This window comes from Bombina bombina, chromosome 3 (genome assembly GCF_027579735.1).
Source record: "Bombina bombina isolate aBomBom1 chromosome 3, aBomBom1.pri, whole genome shotgun sequence".
Taxonomy (NCBI): domain Eukaryota; kingdom Metazoa; phylum Chordata; class Amphibia; order Anura; family Bombinatoridae; genus Bombina; species Bombina bombina.
Window position 1 is genome coordinate 389,201,524 of NC_069501.1, and position 24,513 is coordinate 389,226,036.

Below are 24,513 nucleotides of genomic sequence, written 5' to 3' on the forward strand. Positions count from 1 at the left end.
TGGAGCTGTGTTATGAAAGTAAATGTATTTATTTTCCCTTTTATTAATTGGTATGGTATCTGCAATTTGAATTTGGTAATTCCAGATGTGTGTCAATAAAATGAATTATCTTACCATAAAGATGTGTTTACCTTTAAAAGATTTTGTAGTTTTAAAAAATGTTATGATTGTATTCTTTCCTCATACAGGAGTGTGAGAGAATTTAGGTTGCATAAAATAATTAGTAAACTAGTAGTGTTTATATCAGATGAAATTGCTGACTATTAAGATCATAGTTGGAGAATGATAAATATTACAGATAGTAGCGTCACAGAATAAAGCAACACTAGATTATTTTATTTTTAGTAGTTCCAAGTGACAGTGTGAAGAAATTCATTTTAAAGAAAATATTTTTATTGACTGTTTTATTTTTCATTTTTGTTGCAGGGCAGGCCTTAGCATAAGTTACTTAGCGTAGCCATTCAGCCTCTTGATTAAGTCTAGCAGTTTTTACTTGCTTAGTATTCAAGAAGTATCATTTAAATTGTATAAGAGAAGCTGTGAGTTATTCTCAGTAAAAGTTTCAATTTATTTAGTTTGTATTATATATCAACAATGTTTTTCTGGTTTTAAATGACATAGGATAAGTTAAGCTAAAGGAATGGTGATGCTTACAAAAAAGGTGAAATAAGTTTTATTTGGACATAATTGTGATTGTATCAGGGTGTGTGCTCATCTTGTGCTGTTTTGTTTCCTTCTTAGACTCCTTCTGACTCGAGTGTCTGCTTGCTATGAGGATCAACTGGCTTTCCTTGTCTACCCCATGAACAAACCATCAGACTTCCAGCATCTACCTGCAGAAGGACACTGGATAAGCACCCCTACTGCAAATGGACTATGGTATTGAAGCAAAGTTTCTGAGGAAGGTGGAGCGCTCTAAGAGGACAAAGACTGTTCTTAAAGTGATCAGAGGCCACATAGAGACCTTTGTGCTGTTCCCAGGTCATGCTTCACTGTGGAGAATGTACAGAGCAAGAAACTGTTGGAAATATTGGGGGGTGCTAGCAATGCAGGTGGAGAAATAAAAGATGCAGCATTGTTTGGGGGTAGATAGGGGGCTGGTTGGGTCTTTGTGCAGATAGACCGGTAGTTTGAGGATGCTGGGAGGTAGACGGAGAGTATTGGATTGGCCACACCTATGTGCAGTGACAATTTATGCCCTATTGGCCTATTGGCCTATAAAATTATACCACTACATATGAATACCTTTCTCTACAGTATTCTCACATAGAGTCATGTTACCAAAGTATTGGACTTATATTGTTGTTAAAGGCTTTACTAATTTTCTGGGCTTTTCTATTTTTATGTTATTCTGTTAGAATAAAAGAGTGGTATGTTAGGAATTGTTAGCATGACCAGCGCCATCTTGTTCTTGGCGGCCATTTTGTCTCTGGCATCCATCTTGTCTAAATAACATTCATTATATGGGTGATGGGGGAAACCAGACGTGGACTCCTTGCCCAGTGTGCTTAGAGGAATGTGGCTGCACCTCACTGACGAGGCCCATAGGAGGCCGAAACGATCGTCTGGGGTTGTCATGTTCCTTGTTCAGAGGAGAATTGCCTGGTATTTCGGGGCTGGACTGACCTTACTTGGCAGGATCAGACTGATATACTTCAGGAAAGTTTTCTTCTGTGAAAAGCACACTGGTCTAAAAGAGGCTGCTTCCGGGTGGTAAATCGCCATAGAACAAGCCACTGAGCTGTTGTTCGTTCCTGGTAGAGCGCTTCTCTCTTTGTATTCATTATAGTAGTTATTATGTAATGAGAAATATGCTGATTTTAGTAAGAATTGTATAAGTTTTATTGGCCTTGCAAATGTTCCTGGCAATGTGCCCGGAAGTCCGTTATCTAGGTAAGAGGCCCAAACGACCTTGCTTTGGGCTGAGCTATGGGCACAGATGCACTTCTTATTATGACTATAGAAATATTGCTTCTCAAAACTGTCTTTTACCTAATTATAATAATGAGCTTGTATTTTTCCTGACAAACACTGTGTAAAATGACGCAGTCATAACGTGTCATCATGTTGACCCTGTACGCTGTAATTGTCGCCTATAAGACGTGCCTTTTATCTTTCAATAAAGGAGAATAGTTTTAGACTCATTGCTGTGTGGTCTGAAGTGCTGTTCTCTGGATATCCTGATCAAATAACCCCTTCATTTTCAGCTGATATAGTGTATTCCAAGCCAAGCCCTGACTCCCCCCCCCCCCCCCCGAAAACAACACCTAACAAGTAGTGTGTGTGTGAGAGAAATAAGTGTGTTTGTGTGTGAGACGACTGTGTGTGAGAGAGAAAGGTGTGGTTGTGTGTGAGAGGAGTGTGTGTGTGAGAAAGCGAAGTGTGTTTGTGTGTTTGAAGAGAGAGAGTGAGAGAGAAATAAAGAAAGTGAGAAAGAAAGATAGAAAGAGAGAAAGAAATAAAGTGAGAAAGAGAGAAAGAAAGAGAGAGAGAGAGAGAGAGAGAGAGAGAGAGAGAGAAAAAGAGAAAAAAAATGTTGAAAATCAATGAAAATGTTAATATATTTTCCAGTCCTACATTTTTGCTGTTTTTTAGTATAGCTGCTTAATTATCAACATTTTGGTCATGTTTGTTACATTGTTTTTATATTAAGATTAGAAGAACAAGTGTGCATAAGAAAATAGGGTGCATGAAAATCATGTAAATAAATATCATATGCTTCTTATTGTTTGATTAACTAGTTTTCCAGGTATCGACATGCTGGGGTGAAACACAATCCTGTAGAAAATATTATATAATTATTATCTACAAATATTTCCATAGATTTTATGTTGGCTTTTGTAGAAAAATCATTAGATAAACTTTACTACATAAATATTAAGCTGAAATGCTAATGATAATTTCAAATGATGAACAAGTTTTACTCATATGATTTTTATTTAATAGCAGAGTAGAGAACATGCAGTTTGTTTAAATAGCTTTTTTTGTGCTTTATTTATGCTTTATTATATGTTATCTGATTGGCTTCATTTTACAAACATTCATGAAAGCAAAGTTTTACTGGCTATAATTATCCAATCTTTTTAAGTAAACCTCCAAGTGCACTACCAACCATACCTAATACTGGCCCTATAATGCGTTTCTTTTTTTCCTCTTGATTGAAGCCTCTGGTTTCCTTTTCAGAAGCTTCCTCTGGATGATCAAAGGAATCTAGATCACGCACTGCGGCTTCCAGTCTTTTCATCACTTCATGTTCTTCAGCTGTTCTCTTCCCATTCGCAAAATGCTCAGCTAATCCTTTAGCCAAGCCTTTTAAAGCTGATTTACCAGCACTTAGGATGGATGCTCCTATACCTCTGATTTCCCTCAGTGATTCTTCTTCTGAAACATCCCTCTGACTCAGAGACTGTATGTTGTTCTCTTCACTAAAAATAAATAAATCCGATTGGTAAACAAATTTTATGATTTTAACATTTTAAGATTAAACTACTTATTGGTTTTTAAAATATATTTTATTTTCTGAAAGCACAGTTCTACCTAATTAGGACAGACGGGCACACCTGGTGCTCTGAGGGCTTTTGCTTAGTCTGTAGTACCACTGAGAAAATAACAGATATCAGTAATTGCTTATAAAAAAGCAGTTACATTTTTTAACCCCTTAACAACCAGCGCCGTACCCTGTATGTCTCTGCAGTCCTGGGAGATCACATGGGGTACGTTGGGCACTGCTGAAATAGAGTTGCAGAGTTACCGATGCAGAGAGTGACATTATGTGCCCCTCTCTGTATTGGACAGCGGTGGTGCAGATTGTTTAAGGAGCTAGGTGGGTGGGCGGTCCATCACTGGATGGGGCAGGAGGAGGGCAAGAGCAGGTGGGACCGCTACACCATACTACAGACAAGGGGAAAAAATAAAGCTGCATCAGTGAGGGGGAAGGAGGGGCAATGAGGGGGATCCTATGTGGGATCCGTTGAGGGAAAGGGATCTGGGAAAGGGAGGGAGTATGGCAAAAATGGGGGGGGGGCAGCTACACTACAGAAAAACAATGGGGGAAATAAATAAAAATGAGGTCAAACTGGGTACTGGCAGACAACTGCCAGTACTTAAGATGGTGTCTAATAGGTAGAGGGTGGAGGCTTAGAGAGCTGCTCAGGGGGATCAGGGAGGTTGGGTGTAAGGGGGGATTCTATACTGCAGAAAATATATTTTGAAAAAATTATATATATAAAAAAAGCCTTTTATTTTAGTACTGGCAGACTTTCTGCCAGTACTTAAGATGGGGGTGACCATTGTGAGGTGGGAGAGGGAAGAGAGCTGTTTGAGAGGCATTAGGGGGGAATCAGGGGGGGGTCAGGGTGGATGTGTCAGGTGGGAGGGTAACCTGTACACTAAAGCTTAAATTAACCCTACAAGCTACCTAATTAACCTCTTCACTGCTGGGCATAATACAAGTGTGGTGCACAGCGGAATTTAGCAGCCTTCTAATTACCAAAAGCAATGCCAAAATCATATATGTCTGCTATTTCTGAACAAAGGGGATCCAAGAGAAGCATTTACAATGATGTGTGCCATGATTGCACAAGCTGTTTGTAAATAATTTCAGTGAGAAACCTAAAATTGTAAAAAAGTTAACGATTTTTTTATTTGATCCCATTTGTTGGTGAAATGGTGGCATGAAATATACCAAAATGGGCATAGATTAATATTTAGGTTGTCTACTAAAAAAAAGATATAGTTTTGATAGGTAAATATAAAAAAAATCTCTATTTCTGTTTAAATGTAGTGATGCCAAAAATGCACTGGTCTTTTGGGAAAGTTTTTGTCTGAAATGCCCAGTCCTTAAGGGGTTAAATTGGGTATTTAGGCATTTGTATTTGTACCAAATTAGTTTAAGTTAATAAAAACTGATTTTTCTCTCTCTCTCTCTATTTAGCTCTCCTGTTCAAGTGCACACCGCTGGAAGTACGTTTTTTATGTGGGTTGGTTAGTTTCTTTTACAAGTTGAAAGTAAAAAGTTAGCGAATGACCGAAACCTGATATGCACTAACCAACTGCGCTAAACCTGAAGGTACTTTTGAATATTTCACTTCCAATGTTCTTCACATAGAAACAAAATGTTCTTTTTATTCTTAAGTAAAATATGGAAATAAAAATTATCTTTCATTTTAACGCCCTTGTTCAAACCACCTTTATTCCTTCTAACATCCTTTTAACATCTTACTACACTTTTGTGCTCTCATATAATGTAATGTGTATATGTACTGGATGGAAAATGGAAGCAGATAGCACTTTACATTAGACACAGTTTTGAAAGCTTTATATCACAAAATTATTACCACATATGTCAATATGGCCATTGCATTTTTAAGAATTTAGTATCTCTTTTGAATATTTAGTAGGTTCTCTGAAATAAAATATTCATATGTAGAATAAATAGTTTTGATAGTTCTTTCCTTGTATATTTATTTTACCTTCGTGCATATGCAGATGCTATTAAAATGGACACTGCAACTATGTACTTAAAATTCATCTTTACCTGTTAAAAGTAAAGGGAAAAAAAAGAACAATTAGAACCATATCACATTTTTACTAAATGTGTTGATTTAAATATCATTAAAAAAACATTAAAACACAATTACATTAAAGTCAAAATTAAAATATCATGATTCAGATAGAGCATATGCAATTTGAAACTGCTTTCCATTTGACTGCTGTTGCTTTGTTCACTTGGTATCCATTGTTGATAAGCATACCTAAGTAGGCTCAGGGACTGGAGCTATCTGCTGATTGGTGGCTGCACAAATATGGCTGTTGTCATTGGCTTACCGATGTGTTCAACTAGCTCCAAATAGTGCACTGCTACTCCTTCAATAAAGGATACCAATAAAATAAAGCTAAATTGATATTAGAAGTAAATTGCAAAGATGTTTAAAAATGCATTGAGATGAGATTAGGGGTTTCATGTCCCTTTAATGAAATAGATTTTTAATCATTCATTTGCACAAAATAATGTTTATGACATTTGCAAACTGTTTTATTCTATTATCTGAAGTTTATTTTGACATAAAACTGAGCTTAACGTTTCTTTTTAGATTTCTTACAACCAGATGGAACAGAGACATTAAAGAGACATTAAAAAATGAAATGATAATATGCTTAACTATGTGTAGATTCTAATATGCTATAGAACATGTCAGTATTAATTTATAGATATAGATATTGTTCTGTCATGTACAACTACAAGATTACTAATATCCCTTATTGCTAATTATTTTCATGAATACACCACACAGCCTTATAATGTTTAGTATTCAGTGTAATGTTATAAATAAGCATCTGATTAATTTAATTGTCATTGATATTGTGCTGTTTCTTTACTCTGGTGCCATAAAAAAAGTGAGTTACCAGTATTAAAAATCTATACTAAATGTAAAATAAAGGTCACTCTCATAAGAAGTATAAATAAAATGGTTACAAATATATAAGTATAAGATATAACATTTGCTTACCAGGATCTCAGGATATTGTTATAGGTTATCAGATATCTTGATGTGATAGTCTCTTAGGTGTGAGGGATTTACACCTTATATACAGTATCTGTGTCTAATTAGTAATATATATTCAAATTATCCTGAACAAATTTTATAATAATATTGTAAATTAATATTTGTGTTAAATGATTTCAGCAAAGTCATTCACTTTATAAAAGCAAATAATATGATCACCTTAATTAAAGCCAAACATTACAGATTCAAATACTCTATTGCAAAGAGTGTATGATTAGTTAGCTTTGTCCATATGTGTTTTAGTATGTGTCTTTAACTATTTGTGTGTGTTACAGATAAATGGATAGAGATAGATAGATTAGATAGATGATTATTTAATTAATTAAGTTTAGTAGAACACATTTATTTATTTACATTTAAATCTGACATATAAAGAATAAAATATTGATTAATAAGTGTTATAAAAATAATTTATTGAACATGATTCATGTTATTAAAGGGACATGAAACCCACATTTTTTTATTTCTTGATTTAGAAAGAGCATGCCATTTTAAACAACTTTCTAATTTACTTCTATTATCTAATTTGCTTCAATCTCTTGATTTAATTTGCTGAAAAGTATATCTAGATATGCTCAGTAGCTGCTGATTTGTGGCTACACATAGATGCCTTGTGTGATTGGCTCACCCCTGTGCATTGCTGTTTCTTCACTAAAGGATATCTAAAGTATGAAGCAAATTAGATAATAGAAGTAAATTGGATTGTTGTTTAAAATTGTATTATCTGTCTGAATCATGAAAACTTGGGTTTACTGTCCCTTTAATACAGGTGCGAAAACTACAGGGGGTGCAGAGGGCGCAATTGCGACTGGGCCTCCAAGGGTGGGGGTCCAGCTTAACAAAAAAAAAAAATTTTTTATAAAAAATATTGACCTGCCACTGCCTGCACTGATATCATGTGAGAGTGACATGATGCTTCACTAGTGTCTCTGATTACAGGAGTTAGTCTTTCTGTTTTACCCATTGATGTTTATGTGTGTGTATTTATGCATGTGTGTGTGTGTGTGTGTATGTGACTGTGTGTGTATTTATGCATGTATGTTTGTATGTGTATGTTTGTGGAACCAGCAAATTACAGACCTTGTTACTACAGCAAGGGTGGGCTGCGGTAAACAGTGTCACTATACAGTATCACTATATACAGTATGGGGGGGGCTGGATCATGTCACAGACTACTGTGGTCACTTTATAAAGTACTGGTGCGGGTAGGGTCAGGCCAGCCATCTCACCGGCAAATTACAGACTGTGTCACTGACTCATTATATACAGTACTGGTGGGTTAAACAGTGTCACTATATACAGTAATAGGGGGTCAGACTATCTCACAGACTGTGGGCACAGGGTGGGGGGGCCGTCTTAGATTCTTGCACCTGGGCCCTGTGAATTCTAGTTACGCCTCTGCTTTAATACATACTTTTTAATATCAAGACAGACAGAAAGACCAATCAATAGATAGACTGATAGATAGATATATAGATAGATGATAGATAGATTAAATAGACAGATGATAGATAGATTAGATAGATGATCATTGTATTCATTATCTTTAGTAGAGCAAATTTATTTGCATTAAAATCGGACATATAAAGAATAAAATATTGATTAATATTATACAAATAATTTATTGAACATGATTCTTGTCATTTATAAATACTGCCTAATATAAATCTTTTTATTTTTCATTCTTTTGCCATGAATTAAATATTGAACAGCCCTTCTAATCTAGGAAATCCCCTACATAGAATAATATACACATCCAAAATTACATAAAATATTAGGGATCTTAATCAACTATTGTGTTAATGCATAAGGTAAATAGAAATTTGATTAGGTTGGTAGTGGTATTAGAGATTAGAGAAGCAGTAGTGGTTAGTGTTAAAGGAAGATTCTAGTGCAACATGACATACTTACATTTGTAACAACATGTCATTTTTGCATTACTGACATTAGATTATTTTGGTCTAGATTACAAGTGGAGCATAAAATATATTAGCACTATTGCACCTCACAAGTTAAATCAATAGTGCTTCTATTTTTGGGATCATATAAATTAAAAGGTTATTGCTCAAGCAAAAGCTTGAGGCATGCTGATACATGTAGGTGGGATAGCATGGCTGTGATAAGCCCCTTTCCCCATAAACGTCTATGGGGCATGATACATAAGCCTGTTCTGACATTCTCTCACATGGTAATCTGAAGTTGTGTTAGGCCAAGTGCAGTAAAGCTGAGGGTGCACAAATAAATAATTGATATCTATATATATCTATATCTATATCTATATATATATATATATATATATATATCTATATATCTCTCTCTCTCTCTCTCTCTCTCTCTCTCTATATATATATATATATATATATATATATATATATATATATATAAAGATGAAAGAGAAGTGGCACGCACCAACACAACAGCCACCTGGTGCACTGCAGAACAATGTAGCATATAAGTATTATCCAGAATACACACTCGGCACGGTGCATCTGAAGTATCCGGAAAAAAGCAGGCAACACAGGAGATTTGGATAACAAGCCTTTTAATCCAATCAAGGTAAAACAGCAGGGCCTTAACCCATAACGTTTCGGTCTACACTTAGACCTTTTTCAAAAAGAGCCCATGTGACTGATAAACAAACCGCATACATAACCCAACTTATATACCTAGTGTGATTAACAGTAATAATAGGAGATAAGCATAAAACCCACCAAACCGTTCGGTAGCCATCCGCCCGATGCAGTCAACGTTCCATGCATGTGTACGCCACTGTAATGACGTCACACGCACCGGCAACCAAAATGAGGCCGTATACTGGAGTCATGGCAATGGTAAACAAAAGCTGTGTGTCTTGATACAGAGCGAAGTGGTACGCTACGGGATGTGCACCCTAATGAGTGTGCACATCAGAAAGGCAGGATGATAAGTAAAAGGGAAACTAAATAAACAAACATTGAAACGCAAAAGGGGATCGAAATTTCCAAGAATTGTACACATGGATAGCACTCTAAATTCCCAAATAAGTGGAATAATAGACTGAGTTATAAGAAGGCGATTATGTGGGATAAATTAAAACATAACTTTTATTGGACTTTAAAAATAATGGAAAAAACACTACAATTTTAAAAACCCAGGAATATGTTAACTTAAATCTAAGTAGCAATAGACTTCAAATAACCGGATTAGTAAGTTTACCACTCTAAATTAAAAAATTCTAGTATAAGTTGGTCTGATCTGAATCAAATCTTAGATAGACAATTGTGAGACCAATAGGTATACTTTATTATTATAAACAATAATTAGAGTGAAATAGATTCAGGCACTCATGACAGGCAACATAGTAGAAGATAAAATTAGTATAGTATCTCCAAAAATAATAATTATAGGTTCAGTGAATGAGGGTGATAACAGATAAGGTGTTGTCTATCACTTTTAATATGTAGAGATGATTATGGTATATTGTGGTATACCATATACTAGTTAGATTGTATCACAGTCAGAGTTAATACACTTTATTTCTGAGCAGAGGTCAAAGGAAGGTATTCGTTACATATATTTGTAGCCGAGTAAATGGTTAATCAATTGTAAGTATCAATTCTAGATAACCACCCACCCTACCTCAAAATAGCAGGTATCATATAGGATAGTTACCCTTAGGGGAGGTTGGGAGATAATGGGCTCCTCATAGTCAATGTTATTTTAACAACAGGAATAACTTAAAATCTTAAAAAACTTATTTTTGCACGTTGAACCTAGTCTGGTGTATAATAATAGAGCCACATTTGAGGCTTAAATGTAATTTAGTAATTTTTGCATCAGCTAAGTTGTTTCGCTGCTTAATTACATTGAGCAATAGTCAGGAGATTCTCATATGTGTATTAGCACACTGTGGTGCTAACCGGATACACAGAGCATTACAGGCTTGAGCAGATGATTACTGGTTATATGACAGTCAATTGTCTAACATCACGTTGCTACTTTGGTTTTTAATCAGTATAAATTACTCAGAAATAATTTCAGGTCTGAACAAACCGAGGTAATTCAGGCAGCAGCCTAAGCATAAGATAGTGGTGACAATATTGCAACACGCTACCACACAGGTTCCTTCCTAATCATCCTGATTTTTATATATAATCATATGTCTTGGACTGAGAGGTATACATACGTACCGCTTATATCTAAATGCATTTAGTCATGAGATTTAGGTATCTTAAATCACAGGGCAAAAGGTTCGTCATCTCTATAAAAGGTCACCGTAATTAGAAGTTACTAATAGAGGAAACATATACTGTCCACCTTTAGCATAAGTTTGTTTTATACAACATTATAAAATATCTCTATATTACACTAGAAGTTTATTAATATTGCAAGGACAAAATAAGATGCGCTGAAACGCTAGAAATATCTGTTGTTTAAAACTTTACTTACTTATCTCCCATTGTGGATAAAATAAATACTAAGTTCATTTTATTAAAAACAACATTACTTAAGGGCATATTACTCTCAGTATTCAGTTATACTCTACTTTAACCTAAGTACTGCAGTATTAGAGATTAAATTACCTGCAAATTAGGTGAACTTGTGATGCTAGTACAAACATACACTCTTGTAGCAATATATGATCGTTGATATTCCAAGGATTAACATATACTATAGACAATTGAGTTGCTTGAGTAGATTATTATCATTACCTAAATATTTAACTCTTGGGTAACTATACTATATGATACCTGCCATTTTGAGGTAGGGTGGGTGGTTATCTAGAATTGATACTTACAATTGATTAACCATTTACTCGCTACAAATATATGTAACAAATACCTTCCTTTGACCTCTGCTCAGAAATAAAGTGTATTAACTCTGACTGTGATACAATCTAACTAGTATATGGTATACCACAATATACCATAATCATCTCTACATATTAAAAGTGATAGACGACACCTTATCACCCTCATTCACTGAACCTATAATTATTATTTTTGGAGATACTATACTAATTTTATCTTCTACTATGTTGCCTGTCAAGTGCCTGAATCTATTTCACTCTAATTATTGTTTATAATAATAAAGTATACCTATTGGTCTCACAATTGTCTATCTAAGATCTGATTCAGATCAGACCAACTTATACTAGAGTTTTTTAATTTAGAGTGGTAAATTTACTAATCCGGTTATTTGAAGTCTATTGCTACTTAGATTTAAGTTAACATATTAATATTATGCATTATGTTTTAATTTATCCCACATAATCGCCTTCTTATAACTCAGTCTATTATTCCACTTATTTGGGAATTTAGAGTGCTATCCATGTTTACAATTCTTGGAGATTTCGATCCCCTTTTGCGTTACAATGTTAAACCAGTACACAGCACCGTACAGTGATACTTTATCTAATTAGGAGGAAAATGCACAATACTTCCCTCTTTTTATTACCTGTAATTATCAGTATCCATAATTATATTCCCTGTTAATATCCAGTGGTGCCATTGGGCCTCTTGTCCTTTGCTAAATAAACAAACATGTACAAACATATAAGTAGAAACTACGCTAAGTGGCAACATCATAATCATAAAGCAGCAATCCCCAGCAGTGAAACTGCAGAAGTAATGCTGCAAATAATAAGTAGTCAATTACACTAATGACAAAAAAGGGACCAATCTATACTGTAATAGTATCAATGGGAGACTACAATTATGCATAAATATTAATTGAAATGCCTACATATCAATTGAAAAGAATAGGATAAAACCATAATAATTATGGTATCTAAGACTCTAAAGAATGTAGATGAAGATGTCCATATGGGGGGATGTCCATATGTAAAAGGTGTGCACAGAATATTTATCTATAGCAACATCCAAAGTCTATCGTTGAATTTAGTCCCTTGGGAGCCACAGTGTTTAAATTGAAAATCCACCTGGCTTCTAATTGTAGTAGAGTCAATGCTCTATCACCTTCACGTCTTAATCGTGGGACATGGTCAATAAGAATAACCCTCAATGTGGACAGTGGATGTCCTGCATGTAAAAAATGTCTAGCAACTGGTTGCTCAGAATCACCCGTTTTGATGGCCTGGCGTATGGCAGATTTGTGATTTGCTAGTCTTTCTTTGAAAGTAGTGACTGTCTTTCCAATGTAGTACAAGGAACACGGACAGATGATGGCATAAATCACAAACTCTGATGTACACGTCAATCTATGTTGGATCTTGTACTGTTTGTTCGTGTGTGGGTGATGGAAACTGTTACCGGTCACCATATGATTACAAGTGACACAGTTACCACATCTGTAGCATCCAAATTTAGTCTTTGGTAGCCAGGTCCGGCGTTCATAACAGTGCACCGGATCATTCAAGACTAGAAGGTCTCGCAAATTTTTAGATCTCTTGTAGACCATCCGAGGTGGTGGGAGATCATAGAAAGGAAGGCTTGTATATTTCGCCACTGTTTTCAAATTATCATTGATGGTGTTGGATACCACTTCCGAGAGTGGGGTGTACGTGGTCACAAAGTTCAATCTTGGGTCTTCTTCTTTCTCCTTATTCCTCACCATAAGACCATCACGGGTTTGTCGCTCTGCAACCAGAAGTTGTTTTTCAATGAGTTGTGAGGGATAACCACGTTGGAGGAACTTCTTAGCCATATCTTTTAATTGCACATTTTTACAACAATCATCGGTGTTATTCAGAACTACTCTCAGGAGCTGCGAGGAACTGACACAGTTTTGTGTGAGGGTGAAAACTGTTGTAGTGCAGAAAGGAATTTTTGTCTGTGTCCTTATGATATAAGGTTGTATGCAAAATATCTGTACCCATTAAGTTTGTTTTGTATATCTCTAGGTCTAGAAAATGGATTTTTTCAAGATTCCATTCAATTTTGAATTTAATGGTCAAATCTAATCCATTAAGGGCATTAAACAAATCAGAGATGCAGAGGTGCCCCTCCAAATGAGGAACACGTTGTCTATGTAACGATGGTAGAATCTGATGGATCTGTGCTGTGGATTGAATACATGATGTTGTTCAAATTGTGCCATATATAAATTGGCTGTCAGGTTAGAAAATGTCAAGAAGAAGACCCAAATGCTAGGGCGAACTTAAACAACACCCTTGCACTCTGAGTTTAATCCAGGACGTGACCCCACGACAACCTCCAAAAAACAAAGTACCCACGATATGGAGCAGGGTTAGCCTGTGCCAAAGTAATTCAAGATATCAGCCAGATAGACTTCTGAATAAGGAACTGGTTTCAGGAAATGTCTTCCACAGAATCAGGAGAGCAGGGATAGTCCACTTATACTCAGACAGAAGAAGGATAAAACAGGAAACAGTTAATAATGCAGGAGTAGGTCATTTGTTATCAGGCAGTCTGAGGGTTAACACTGTGTAGACAGTCTTTGCAGAGTATGCAACAGGTAATCAGGCAGTTTGAGGGTTAACACTGAGTAGACAGTCTTTGCAGAGTATGCAACAAGTAATCAGGCAGTTTGAGAGTTAGCACTGTGTTGACAGTCTTTGCAGAGTATGCAACAGGTAATCAGGCAGTTTGAGGGTTAACACTGTGTAGTCAGAACTTGCAGAATTAACAACATGTAATCAGGTAGTTTGAAGGTTAACACTGTGTTGTCAGAACTTGCAGAAATAGCAACAGGTAATCTGGTAGTTTGAAGGTTAACACAGATTAATCAGTACTTGTTGAGATTGGCAACAGGATATCAAGCAGTTTGAAGGTTTACACTTAATAATTGTATTTGCAGAGTTTGGAAACAGGTAAACATGCAGATTGAAGGTTTCACAGAAATAACAGTATTTGAATAGTTTGGCAGTAAATGGAGTAGTCAGAATTTGCAGGGATTGCAGCAGGTAAACAGGAAGTTTGAAAGTTTCACAAAACAAACAGTACTTGCATTGTTTGGAGACAGGTAAACAGGAGGTTGAAGGTTAATCCAGCATAGTAAGTCCTTGAAGAGATTGGCAACAGAAAAGCAGCAGTTAGAGAGATTCCTCAGCGAATTCCTAACATAAGCCAAAAAGTTTAAACAAACAAACAGGCACTGGAGAAACAGGAAGCCTAGAATAAAAAGCCTGGTTGTGACATCATCAGGAAGGGGTGGCTCAGACACCTGTCAATCAAGCACACAGAGAGGACTGCAGAGATTCCCAGCAGCCGAGCGTGACATTGGCGTATGCAGGGGCCATGCTTGACCCCATGGCCATGCCCAGTATTTGCAAAAAAAAATTGTTTTCCATAGTCACCAATAAGTCCAAATGATTATCAACTTCTAAAGTTTTTAGGAGGTTGATGAACTCAAAAGTGTCTCTTAGATATGAATCAGTAGCTTGTACTACAGGCTGAAGAAATAAATCTATGTATTCAGCCAAAAATTACATAAAATATTAAGGATCTTAATCAACTATTGTGTTAATGCATAAAGTAAATAGAAATTTGATTAGGTTGGTAGTGGTATTAGAGATTAGATAAGCAGTAGTGGTTAGTGTTAAAGGAACATTCTAGTGCAACATGACATACTTACATTTGTAACAACATGTCATTTTTGCATTACTGACCATAGATTACTTTGGTCTAGATTACAAGTGGAGCATAAAAAATATTAGCACTATTGAGCGCTAACACCTCACAAGTTAAATCAATAGTGCTTCTATTTTTGGGATCATATTACAAATTGAAATTAAAAGGTTATTGCACAAGCAAAAGCATGAGGCATGCTGATACATGTAGGTGGGATAGCATGGCTGTGATAAGCCCCTTTCCCCATAAACTTCTACATAAACCTGTTCTGACATTCTCTCACATGGTAATCTGAAGGTGTGTTAGACCAAGTGCAGTAAAGCTGAGGGTGCACAAATAAATAATTGATATATATATATATATATATATATATATATATATATATATATATATATATCCTCCATGTGTATCTGCACTCTCAATGTCCAATAGTCGCCAACCAGGGTGCCAGATCAGTAAGTATTCATAGTAATCTGCAACATAGGACTGCACTCACTGGATTTATGTAAAAAATCTCTTTAATTAGGTAACGTTTCGGAGCACGCAGGCTCCTTCCTCAGACCAATGTATTGGTCTGAGGAAGGAGCCTGCGTGCTCCGAAACGTTACCTAATTAAAGAGATTTTTTACATAAATCCAGTGAGTGCAGTCCTATGTTGCAGATTACTATATATATATATATATATATATATTTATTTATATATATATATATATATATATATATATATTGGCAAAAAAACTTATGTTAAAGGGATAAGAAAGTCAAAATTAAACTTGCATTATTCAGATAGAGCATGTAGTTTTAAGACACCTTTATTTTCAAATGTGCTGCATTCTATTGGTATCCCTTGTTGAAAAGGAATGCACACATAGCCTACACTAGCGGGAACTAGCTGCTAATGGTGCCTGCACACATTTATCTCCTGTGATTGGTTTAACTAGAAGTTTTTTTAGCTAGCTGCCAGTAGTGCAATGCTTTTTCTTCAGTAAAGGATAACAAGATAATGAAGCAAATTTGATAATAGAAGTACATTGGAAAGTTGTTTAAAATTATATGTTCTATCCAAACCAAGAAAGAAAATTAAATTTTGGGGTTTCCTGTCTCTTTTATGCCTAGAGTTAAAGTTCTCAATCAAATATTAAAAGGCAAGGAAATTACAAACTTAAACTGCCCCTGCCCTTGGTGCTATGCATGACATCATCAATTACCTCACACATTGCATTGTTGATAACATCATCAATGACATTATTGCTTACATCACCTATGACATTGTCATAATTAATAACAGGAGAGAGAGAGAGAAAGAGATATTGAGACGCACACAGGTTGCTAGACATTGAAAGCATTTAAACTATATACATTTAGCAAACAATAAAATTATGCATATATATATATATATGTATATATATATATATATATTATATATATATATAGATATATATATCAAAATAACAAGAGTTTTGCATTGAGCAATCATAATGTTTTATTGGACTAACTATACATTTTTAAGTTGACAAGCTTTCGGGAAGAATGCCTTCCTTTTTCAAGTCTCCTCCTCTCCCTGCACTCAAACCTCTGTAACACTTTCTGTTCTTTTTAGCCATCTTGTGTTTTATGATATAATCTGTAAATTCCATCAAATTGGTCAGTATTGCTTCAGACTTGAAAAAGGAAGACACTCTTAAGAAAGCTTGTCAGCTTATAATGTATAGTTAGTCCAATAAAAAGTATAATTGCTCAATTCAATACTCTTGTTATTTTGATATCTAAATCTCTGGACTAACACGGCTACTCCAATCAACGTATGTATATATATATTCTCCTCATGTGTCTGCACTCACATTTCCCACTAGTTAACAACCAGGGTGCAAAGTCAAATTTTCAATAGTAGTATAAGCAGGGACTGCACTCACTGGATTTTGGAAAAATATAGTACCGTTTAATTCATGTTAACATTTCAGGGTTCCTCGTTTGGTCTGAGGAAAGGGTCTGCAAACCCTGAAACATTAGTTAGGAGAATGGACTAAGCGCCAACTAGGACTACCTTATAGCCTGGGGGTGTGATACCTAGTTACCACAATAAGGGAGCTATAGTAATATAATAGAGGACCCAAGCGCCTACCGACCGGAGGCAAAGGAAATATCAACGAGGTGACCGGTGTTAGGAGATACGAATAGCTAATTTTAATTATAATACATTAATACATAAATGCGTGCAATTCTAAATAATTAGGTATAATAACATGGATCCATGTAAAACTTAAATATACAAAAATACAAGAAAAATACAATAAAAACAATGCGAGAAATAAGAATAACAATCTTCTTGAGGTCTATGTGTAAATGTCCAGGGAGAACTCCTTTAATCCAATAAATAAATAAATTATGATCCTTTAGTAAGTCCAAAGTGGGTCCAATAAAGTGACAGAAAAAATTGGATCAAATAAGGTGCCAAACAAAATAGGTTATCAGTGAATCCTGAGTGCAACAAAAAATGTGCGACTGATTGAGAGATGCAAAAATTGAGAAAATTATATATTAATGAAAAAATGATGAAAAAATCACAAAAAACAAAAAAGGGGTAAGTGAAAAAGTGAAAAATGAAAAATGGAAAATGGATAGTCCTGCAATAACTTGCAAATTCCTACTAGATGATAAGTGCAAGAAAGTTAATGTGCTTAAGTGTAGTTACACAATCCAATTGAAAAAAACAAAAATGACCAAAAAGCAAAAATTATACAATGCAAAAACATGTAATCTGAATTCAACTTGCGTGAATCAAAATTTTAAAACAGTGGAGAAAGTCCAAATAAACAAAATAAGTTCCAATAAAATAGTGATGATTACGTGAAAGTCAGGTTAGGGGAGCAGGTCCATTTGGACTGTATAATGGATATACAATAAACAATATACCTGTGGTTCAGGATATGCAATGGTATTGGTAGTGTATATATATACAAATAACAATGTCCTCCTAAAAGGGAAAGAAAATGAAAATAGTGCAGATTGTTTCTGAACAAAATGGAAGTAATGAAATAAGGCATACCAGTGCTCTGTCTACACGTTTCGGCCCTCAATAGGCCTTTATCAAGACTCAATTGGCATGACTGTTTTGGGCATGACTGAATAACAAATAAGGCGAAGGTGGATCTATAAGAACTACTATATAGCTACTATATAGGTGCTAAAGTGTTTTTGTCCCAGTAAAGAAAACTACATACGTGGCCAGCAAACTTCATATAGCTTAACATTTAAGAATCTCCTATAAATATCATTCCTAACTTCAACCCAAACATGAAAAGCCGTACGCAATCAGTCAAGGAATGCTTATCAAAATCACAGCAGAAAAAGAAACAAGCTTTGCTGGAATCCTCTCAATATATGGAACAGGAAGAAGACATGGCAGTTCACTCCCCATCCTCTCCCACATGAATGAGGCTCTCTAAAATCAAATAAAACAAATGTTCCACGAGGAAATGAGAGCAACCCTCTCAGAATTGAAACAAGATATTTCAGACATTGGCGAGAGAACTTCAGCAATAGAAGATAAAGTTGATGAAATAGTCGAAGAGATCCCAGAATTACAAGCAACAGTGAACTCGCAACAAGCCCAGATCCAGAAATTAGAGGAACATCTTGAAGATCTGGAAAACAGATCTCGACGATCCAATATACGCATACGCAATTTACCTGAAAAGTATAACAATCTCTCAGATGTCATAACACAGATCTTTCAACAATTATTACCTGAAGAAGATACATCACTCCTCCTGATGGATAGAGTAAACTGTGCTCTGGCCAAACCTCCAAACCCTGGGGCCTCTAGAGATGTTATAACAAAACTCCATTACTACCATATTAAAGACAGAATTATGTAGGCTGTTTGAGGAGTTCCAGAAATCACTTTTGAGGGTCACAAGATCCAAATATTTGCTGATCTCTCACCCATTACCTTAAAGAAGAGGAGATAATTTAAACCAATCATAGCAGCACTTTCCAAAGCCCAGATTAAATATTGGTGAGGGTTTCCTTTTCGACTGTCCTTCATGGTTGACAGAACCTCCTTTTCATGTGTTACGGTGGAGGAGGGGCAGTCTATCCTAAATAAACTCCATATTGATAATACACAACCACCAGCAGATCAATCCCCCAAACCACAACGGAAAGCTCTAGCACATTCCTGGACACCAGTTCTCAAAAATGAAAAGGCACAAAGGCGTAGCCAAGGATCAGAGAGTCCGACTTCAGCCCTATTGGTGAAGTTTTTGTTTTGTATGCAGTATTATCTGTTCACAGATAGTGGGCCTGAATTACTGGTTTGGCTTGTCCTGAAAATGCAAGTCTCAGAAGTTTGCTGCGGATTACCGGACTTGAACCCTGTTATTAAATATGCCACATTTTTTAAGTTTAGCTAGGGTCAAATGAGAGATCCACCTTTGATCTGAAATCTTTTTTTTTCTTTTTTTCTTATATATACTGTATGTATTTAACAATTCAGTATTGTATGCCCGAAGTTCTTTATTCTTTATTTTTTCTGTTTTTCCTTTTTTTTTTTTCACTACATGTTTGGAAATAGAATCCTGGTCACTTGTTACTTGTTTTATTGTTATGGTTACCTGTTAAATGTTTTTCCATCTCAACAATTTGTGAACTCCATGTAGGTATGCTCCATTTCTTACAATTCCTGAAGTATATGGTTGACAGTTCTGTGTTGATGAGGGGGTGGGGGCCCAGCCGGCTAGAAATGGGTAAGTTTCAATGTTTGTTTTATTTCAGTACCACATATAAAGTTAAAGAATGTCTATAAATATAGTCTCTCATAATGTTAGAGGGTTACACTCCAATGTTAAGAGGTGTAAGGCTTTAGATGTTTATAAATCCCTGAAGGCCCACATAGTTTTAATCCAGGAAACCCATTTTACAAAAGTAAAAACCCCCAAGTATTGGGACAGAGGTTATTCTACACAATTTCATGCCACATGTCAATCAAAGAAGTATGGGGTATCTATACTGCTCCATTCCGATCTAAATTTTAAGGAAGATGAATTACTAGTAGATAAGGAGGGATGATATATTATTGTCAAAGGTAGAATCCATGATATACACGTAAAAATAGGCAACTTATATGCCCCCAATGATTCTCAAGCCCTATTCTTGTCCAAGATAGGGAAATTGCTAATTACATGGAGAAAATCTCGTTTAATCATAGGGGGTGATTTTAATTTGGTAGTCAATACATGTAAGGGATTGAACTCATTTCTGCTATGTGTTACACTGTACCTTTAAAGAGATCACCTCCTTCCTATCAAGGGCACTTCCTTTCAGCATTTCCTTGCTGGTTTATTGAAGTCTTATCGGATCTTCAACCCTGTCAGCCTACTAGTGGTTTACACTATATCCTTGATAATTCTTTCTTAAGACTCCTACTGCCTTCTCTACCTATCATCCGCTAAACTCTATTCATCAGAAGTTAAGTATAAGAAGAAACTTACACTTACAAACCGCAGCTGTTTCGCTATCCTCCCCCTGACACCTGGAGTGATTGAGCAAGCCACCTACGTCATCAGCTACTGCCGATTCTCTCCTTCAGTGTCTCTCTCCCTGCAGACTCACCGGGTAAGCTCCGGAACGCTACACAAGTTGTCAGCAGCTGCATCTCTACTCTGCACACCGGAGTCACTTACACCCTGACCGGAGGTACGCTGCCACAGACTTAACATACAGGGACAGGAGGTATGTTTTAAGTTTATTTAAAGAGAAGTGCTACAAGCCGTTATTTTGCTTACTGATATCAATCATCATTAGATCTCAGTTGTTATTATATGCGGCTATATAAAGTCACAGTTGTAACGTAGGAAATCCTAATGTGCAGTTACTTATTGTGACACATAACTAATATTTGTATAAATCTATCAGGTATATAACAGATTGCACTAATATCTATAACATCAACAAGGCATAAACTGTTATTACATAATAAACCATCTTAAAAAAGATATCAGGACTTGGTGTTTGTCTGATTCCTGTGTACTGCATAACCAGTCCTGTTAAATAATTATATTGTCCAAATGGATCCTAATGCTATGTCTGATCACATAAAATGTCTATCAGACAGGGTAAATCTGTTAGCAAACTTATTCATTGAACTACAGGTAGAGAATCAGGCCCTTAAAGCCTGTCTCAGAGAAACCCTTGCTGCCAAATCCAATCAAAATGAGCACCTCCCTGAACCTGCAGTTTCCACACCAGAGACGTTTTCTGGCAATCGCTCTCAGTTTAGAGAGTTCAGAAACTCCTGCATGCTTTTATTTGAATTAAGACCAAAGACATATGCATCTGAAAGAATAAGAGTTTGGACTGTAATTTCCTATTTGAGGGGAGAGCCCAGGGCATGGGCAGACACCTTTTTTGAAAAGCAAGATCCAATCCTGGGATCATTAGATGCTTTCTTCTCTGAAATGTCCACCCTCTATGATGATCCCTATAAACAAATCTCAGCTGAGAATAACCTTTGTGCTTTGAAACAGCACAAAAACGCAGTTGAAACATACATAACTCAATTTAAAATTTATGCTAGAGACTCTATGTGGAACGAAATTTCACTTAGAAATCAATTCCGCTTAGGATTAAGTGAAGAGCTTAAAGATGAGCTTTCACGGATTGGGATTACCAGACACACTAGAGGAACTCTATACTGTATACATATCCATAGACAGACATCTTAGGGAGAGACGTTCTGAAAGAATGGGTATCACAAAAAAAGTTTCTATGCCTTCTTCTCCTGGTAAGGACCTTCCACAACCTATGGAAATAGGCTTTATTAAAGGTCCCTTTTCTATACAAGAGAAGACTAGAAGGAAAACTCTAAACCTATGCTTATATTGTGCTTCCCCAAAGCATGAGGTTAAAGAATGCCCCCTATTGGCAAAACAGAAACTAGGTAAGAGTCCTGTACCTCTGACTAGTTTTTTCTCTAAATTAGCTTCTACTTCATATTTAACTATGTCCATCTCTCTACAGTTGGAACGTTGCAAGATCAAGACTACAGCCATAATTGATACAGGTTCCTGTGGGAACTTCATTGACGTGAATTTTGTGAAATAAATAAAATTCCTTTGTTCACCAAGCAAACACCAGTCTCTGTGAAGGTCATTGATGGTAATCTGTTATCAAGTGGTCCACTCACCCATCAAACCATTCCCTTACAACTACACACAGATACTTATCATACAGAACAGATTACTCTGGATGTTATTACATCACCTATGTTTGATGTTATCTTAGGTATAAAATGGTTAAGTCTTCATAAGCCACTTATAGATTGGTCACACATCACCATTACATTCCCAGAACACCAAAACAGCAATATAACAAATAGTAATTCAATTCTGACACTAATATACCCCCACAATATCAGGAGTTCACTGATGTTTTTGACAAAAAAGTAGCAGAATCTTTACCACCACACAGGGCATATGATTGCCCTATAGATCTGCTTCCTGGTGTCTCTATACCTTTTGGACACCTTTACCCTCTCTCTAAAGCAGAGTTAGAACATTTGAAGTCATACATAGACGAAAACCTCAAGAAAGGTTTTATAAGACCTAGTACCTCCCCAGCTGGTGCAGGCATGTTTTTTTTGTCACCAATAAGGATGGTTCTCTCAGACCTATAATAGATTATAGAGAATTAAACAAACGCACAAAGAAAAACAGGTATCCTCTCCCATTAATCCCTGAACAGATAGAAAGATTGCGTGGAGCCTCAATATTCACCAAATTGGATCTTAGAGGCGCATATAATCTTATCAGAATGAGAGCTGGTGATGAATGGCTTACAGCATTTAGGACCAGATATGGTCTTTATGAGTATACTGTAATGCCATTCAGGCTATGCAATGCCCCAGCAACATTTCAGTGTTTTATCAATGACATTTTCAGAGACATACTGGATGTGTATATTGTTGTCTATTTAGATGACATCTTGATTTATTCACCAAATCTTGATCAACATAGAATTCATGTCAAGGAAGTTTTAACCAGGTTAAGGAAGAATAGGTTATATGCTAAGCTTGAAAAATGTATCTTTGAGACCCAAAACATCACTTTCCTCGGGCACCATATTACAGTACAGGGTATCTCCAGGAAGGATGTACAACGCTTCCTAGGCTTCTCTATTTTTTATAGGAAGTTTATCCCAGGGTTTGCAGCTTTTACTAAACCTCTTACAGAGCTCACAAAAGTTCATATCACTTTTCAATGGACTCCTCAAGCTCAAAATGCATTCAACTTTCTAAAACAAAGATTCTCATCAACACCCATTCTGAGATTTCCTGACATGAAACATCAATTCGTATTAGAAGTCGACGCTTCTGAATATGCTATTGGCGCAATCCTCTCTCAAAGACCGTCATTCAAGGAACCATTACATCCAGTGGCTTACTTTTCCAGGATTTTACAACCTGTCGAATTACATTATCCTGTCGGGGAAAAGGAGTTGTTGGCAATCAAAAGCTCATTTGACCATTGGCGTCATCTTCTGGAGGGTGCTGTCCACTCCATCATAATATTTACAGACCACAAAAACCTGCAATATCTTCAAACCAATAAAACTCTTTCCTCTAGACAACTTCGATGGAGCCTTTATTTCTCTAGGTTTAACTACATCATAACTTACAGGCCTGGTGAAAAAAATGGAAAGGCTGATGCTCTCTCCAGACAACACTCGAAAACCATTCCTGGAAATCCTCCATCCACTGTTATCCCACAAGATTGTTTTCTAGGATTGATAGCAGACATGCTACCTCAGCTGATGGATGCTCAATACTCTGACATCAACAGACCGTTAGACGGTCTCACTTTGCACACAGATGGTTTATACTACAAAGAAAAGAAATTATACGTACCAGCCTCATTCCGTCAACTGGTGCTACGAAATTTTCATGAATCACCCCTAGCAGGACATATGGGCACAATCAAAACCACTGAACTCCTTCTCCGTTCGTATTGGTGGCCTGGAATCAGAAAATCTGTACAAACTTTCCTATCCAATTGTGCCATATGTGCCACCTCAAAACATTCGAAACAGTGACCTATTGGTTTTCTACAACCACTTCAAGCACCCCAAAGACCTGGGGACAAAGTCTCAATGGACTTCATAGTTGAGTTAACCAGATCCAATGGTTTCAATACTATATTTGTTGTCACGGACCTCTTTTCAAAGATGGCCCATTTTATCCCTACTTCTGCTCTTCCTACATCTAAACATACCGCTGACCTCTTCGTAAGGGAAATTATTTGTTTGCATGAAATACCAAAATCCGCGGAACGCAGTTCACATCGAGATTTTGGAGGAACCTCTGTAAAGCCCTACATATAGAACAATGCCTCACAACTTCCTTCCATCCGCAATCGAAT

The 24,513-nt window shown here is 36.2% G+C and overlaps 1 protein-coding gene across 1 annotated transcript; it reads right to left on the bottom strand.

The window, feature by feature from the left end:
• Window positions 1-2,918: 2,918 nt before the first annotated feature.
• Window positions 2,919-6,548, bottom strand: LOC128653332 (bombinin-like peptides 2). Its single transcript, XM_053706551.1, has 3 exons — window positions 6,510-6,548; window positions 5,472-5,536; window positions 2,919-3,425 (listed from the first exon to the last, which is right to left on the bottom strand). The coding sequence occupies exons 2-3, from the start codon at window positions 5,528-5,530 to the stop codon at window positions 3,071-3,073; spliced, it is 414 nt and encodes a 137-aa protein (XP_053562526.1). The 5' UTR covers window positions 5,531-5,536; window positions 6,510-6,548; the 3' UTR covers window positions 2,919-3,070.
• Window positions 6,549-24,513: the final 17,965 nt, after the last annotated feature.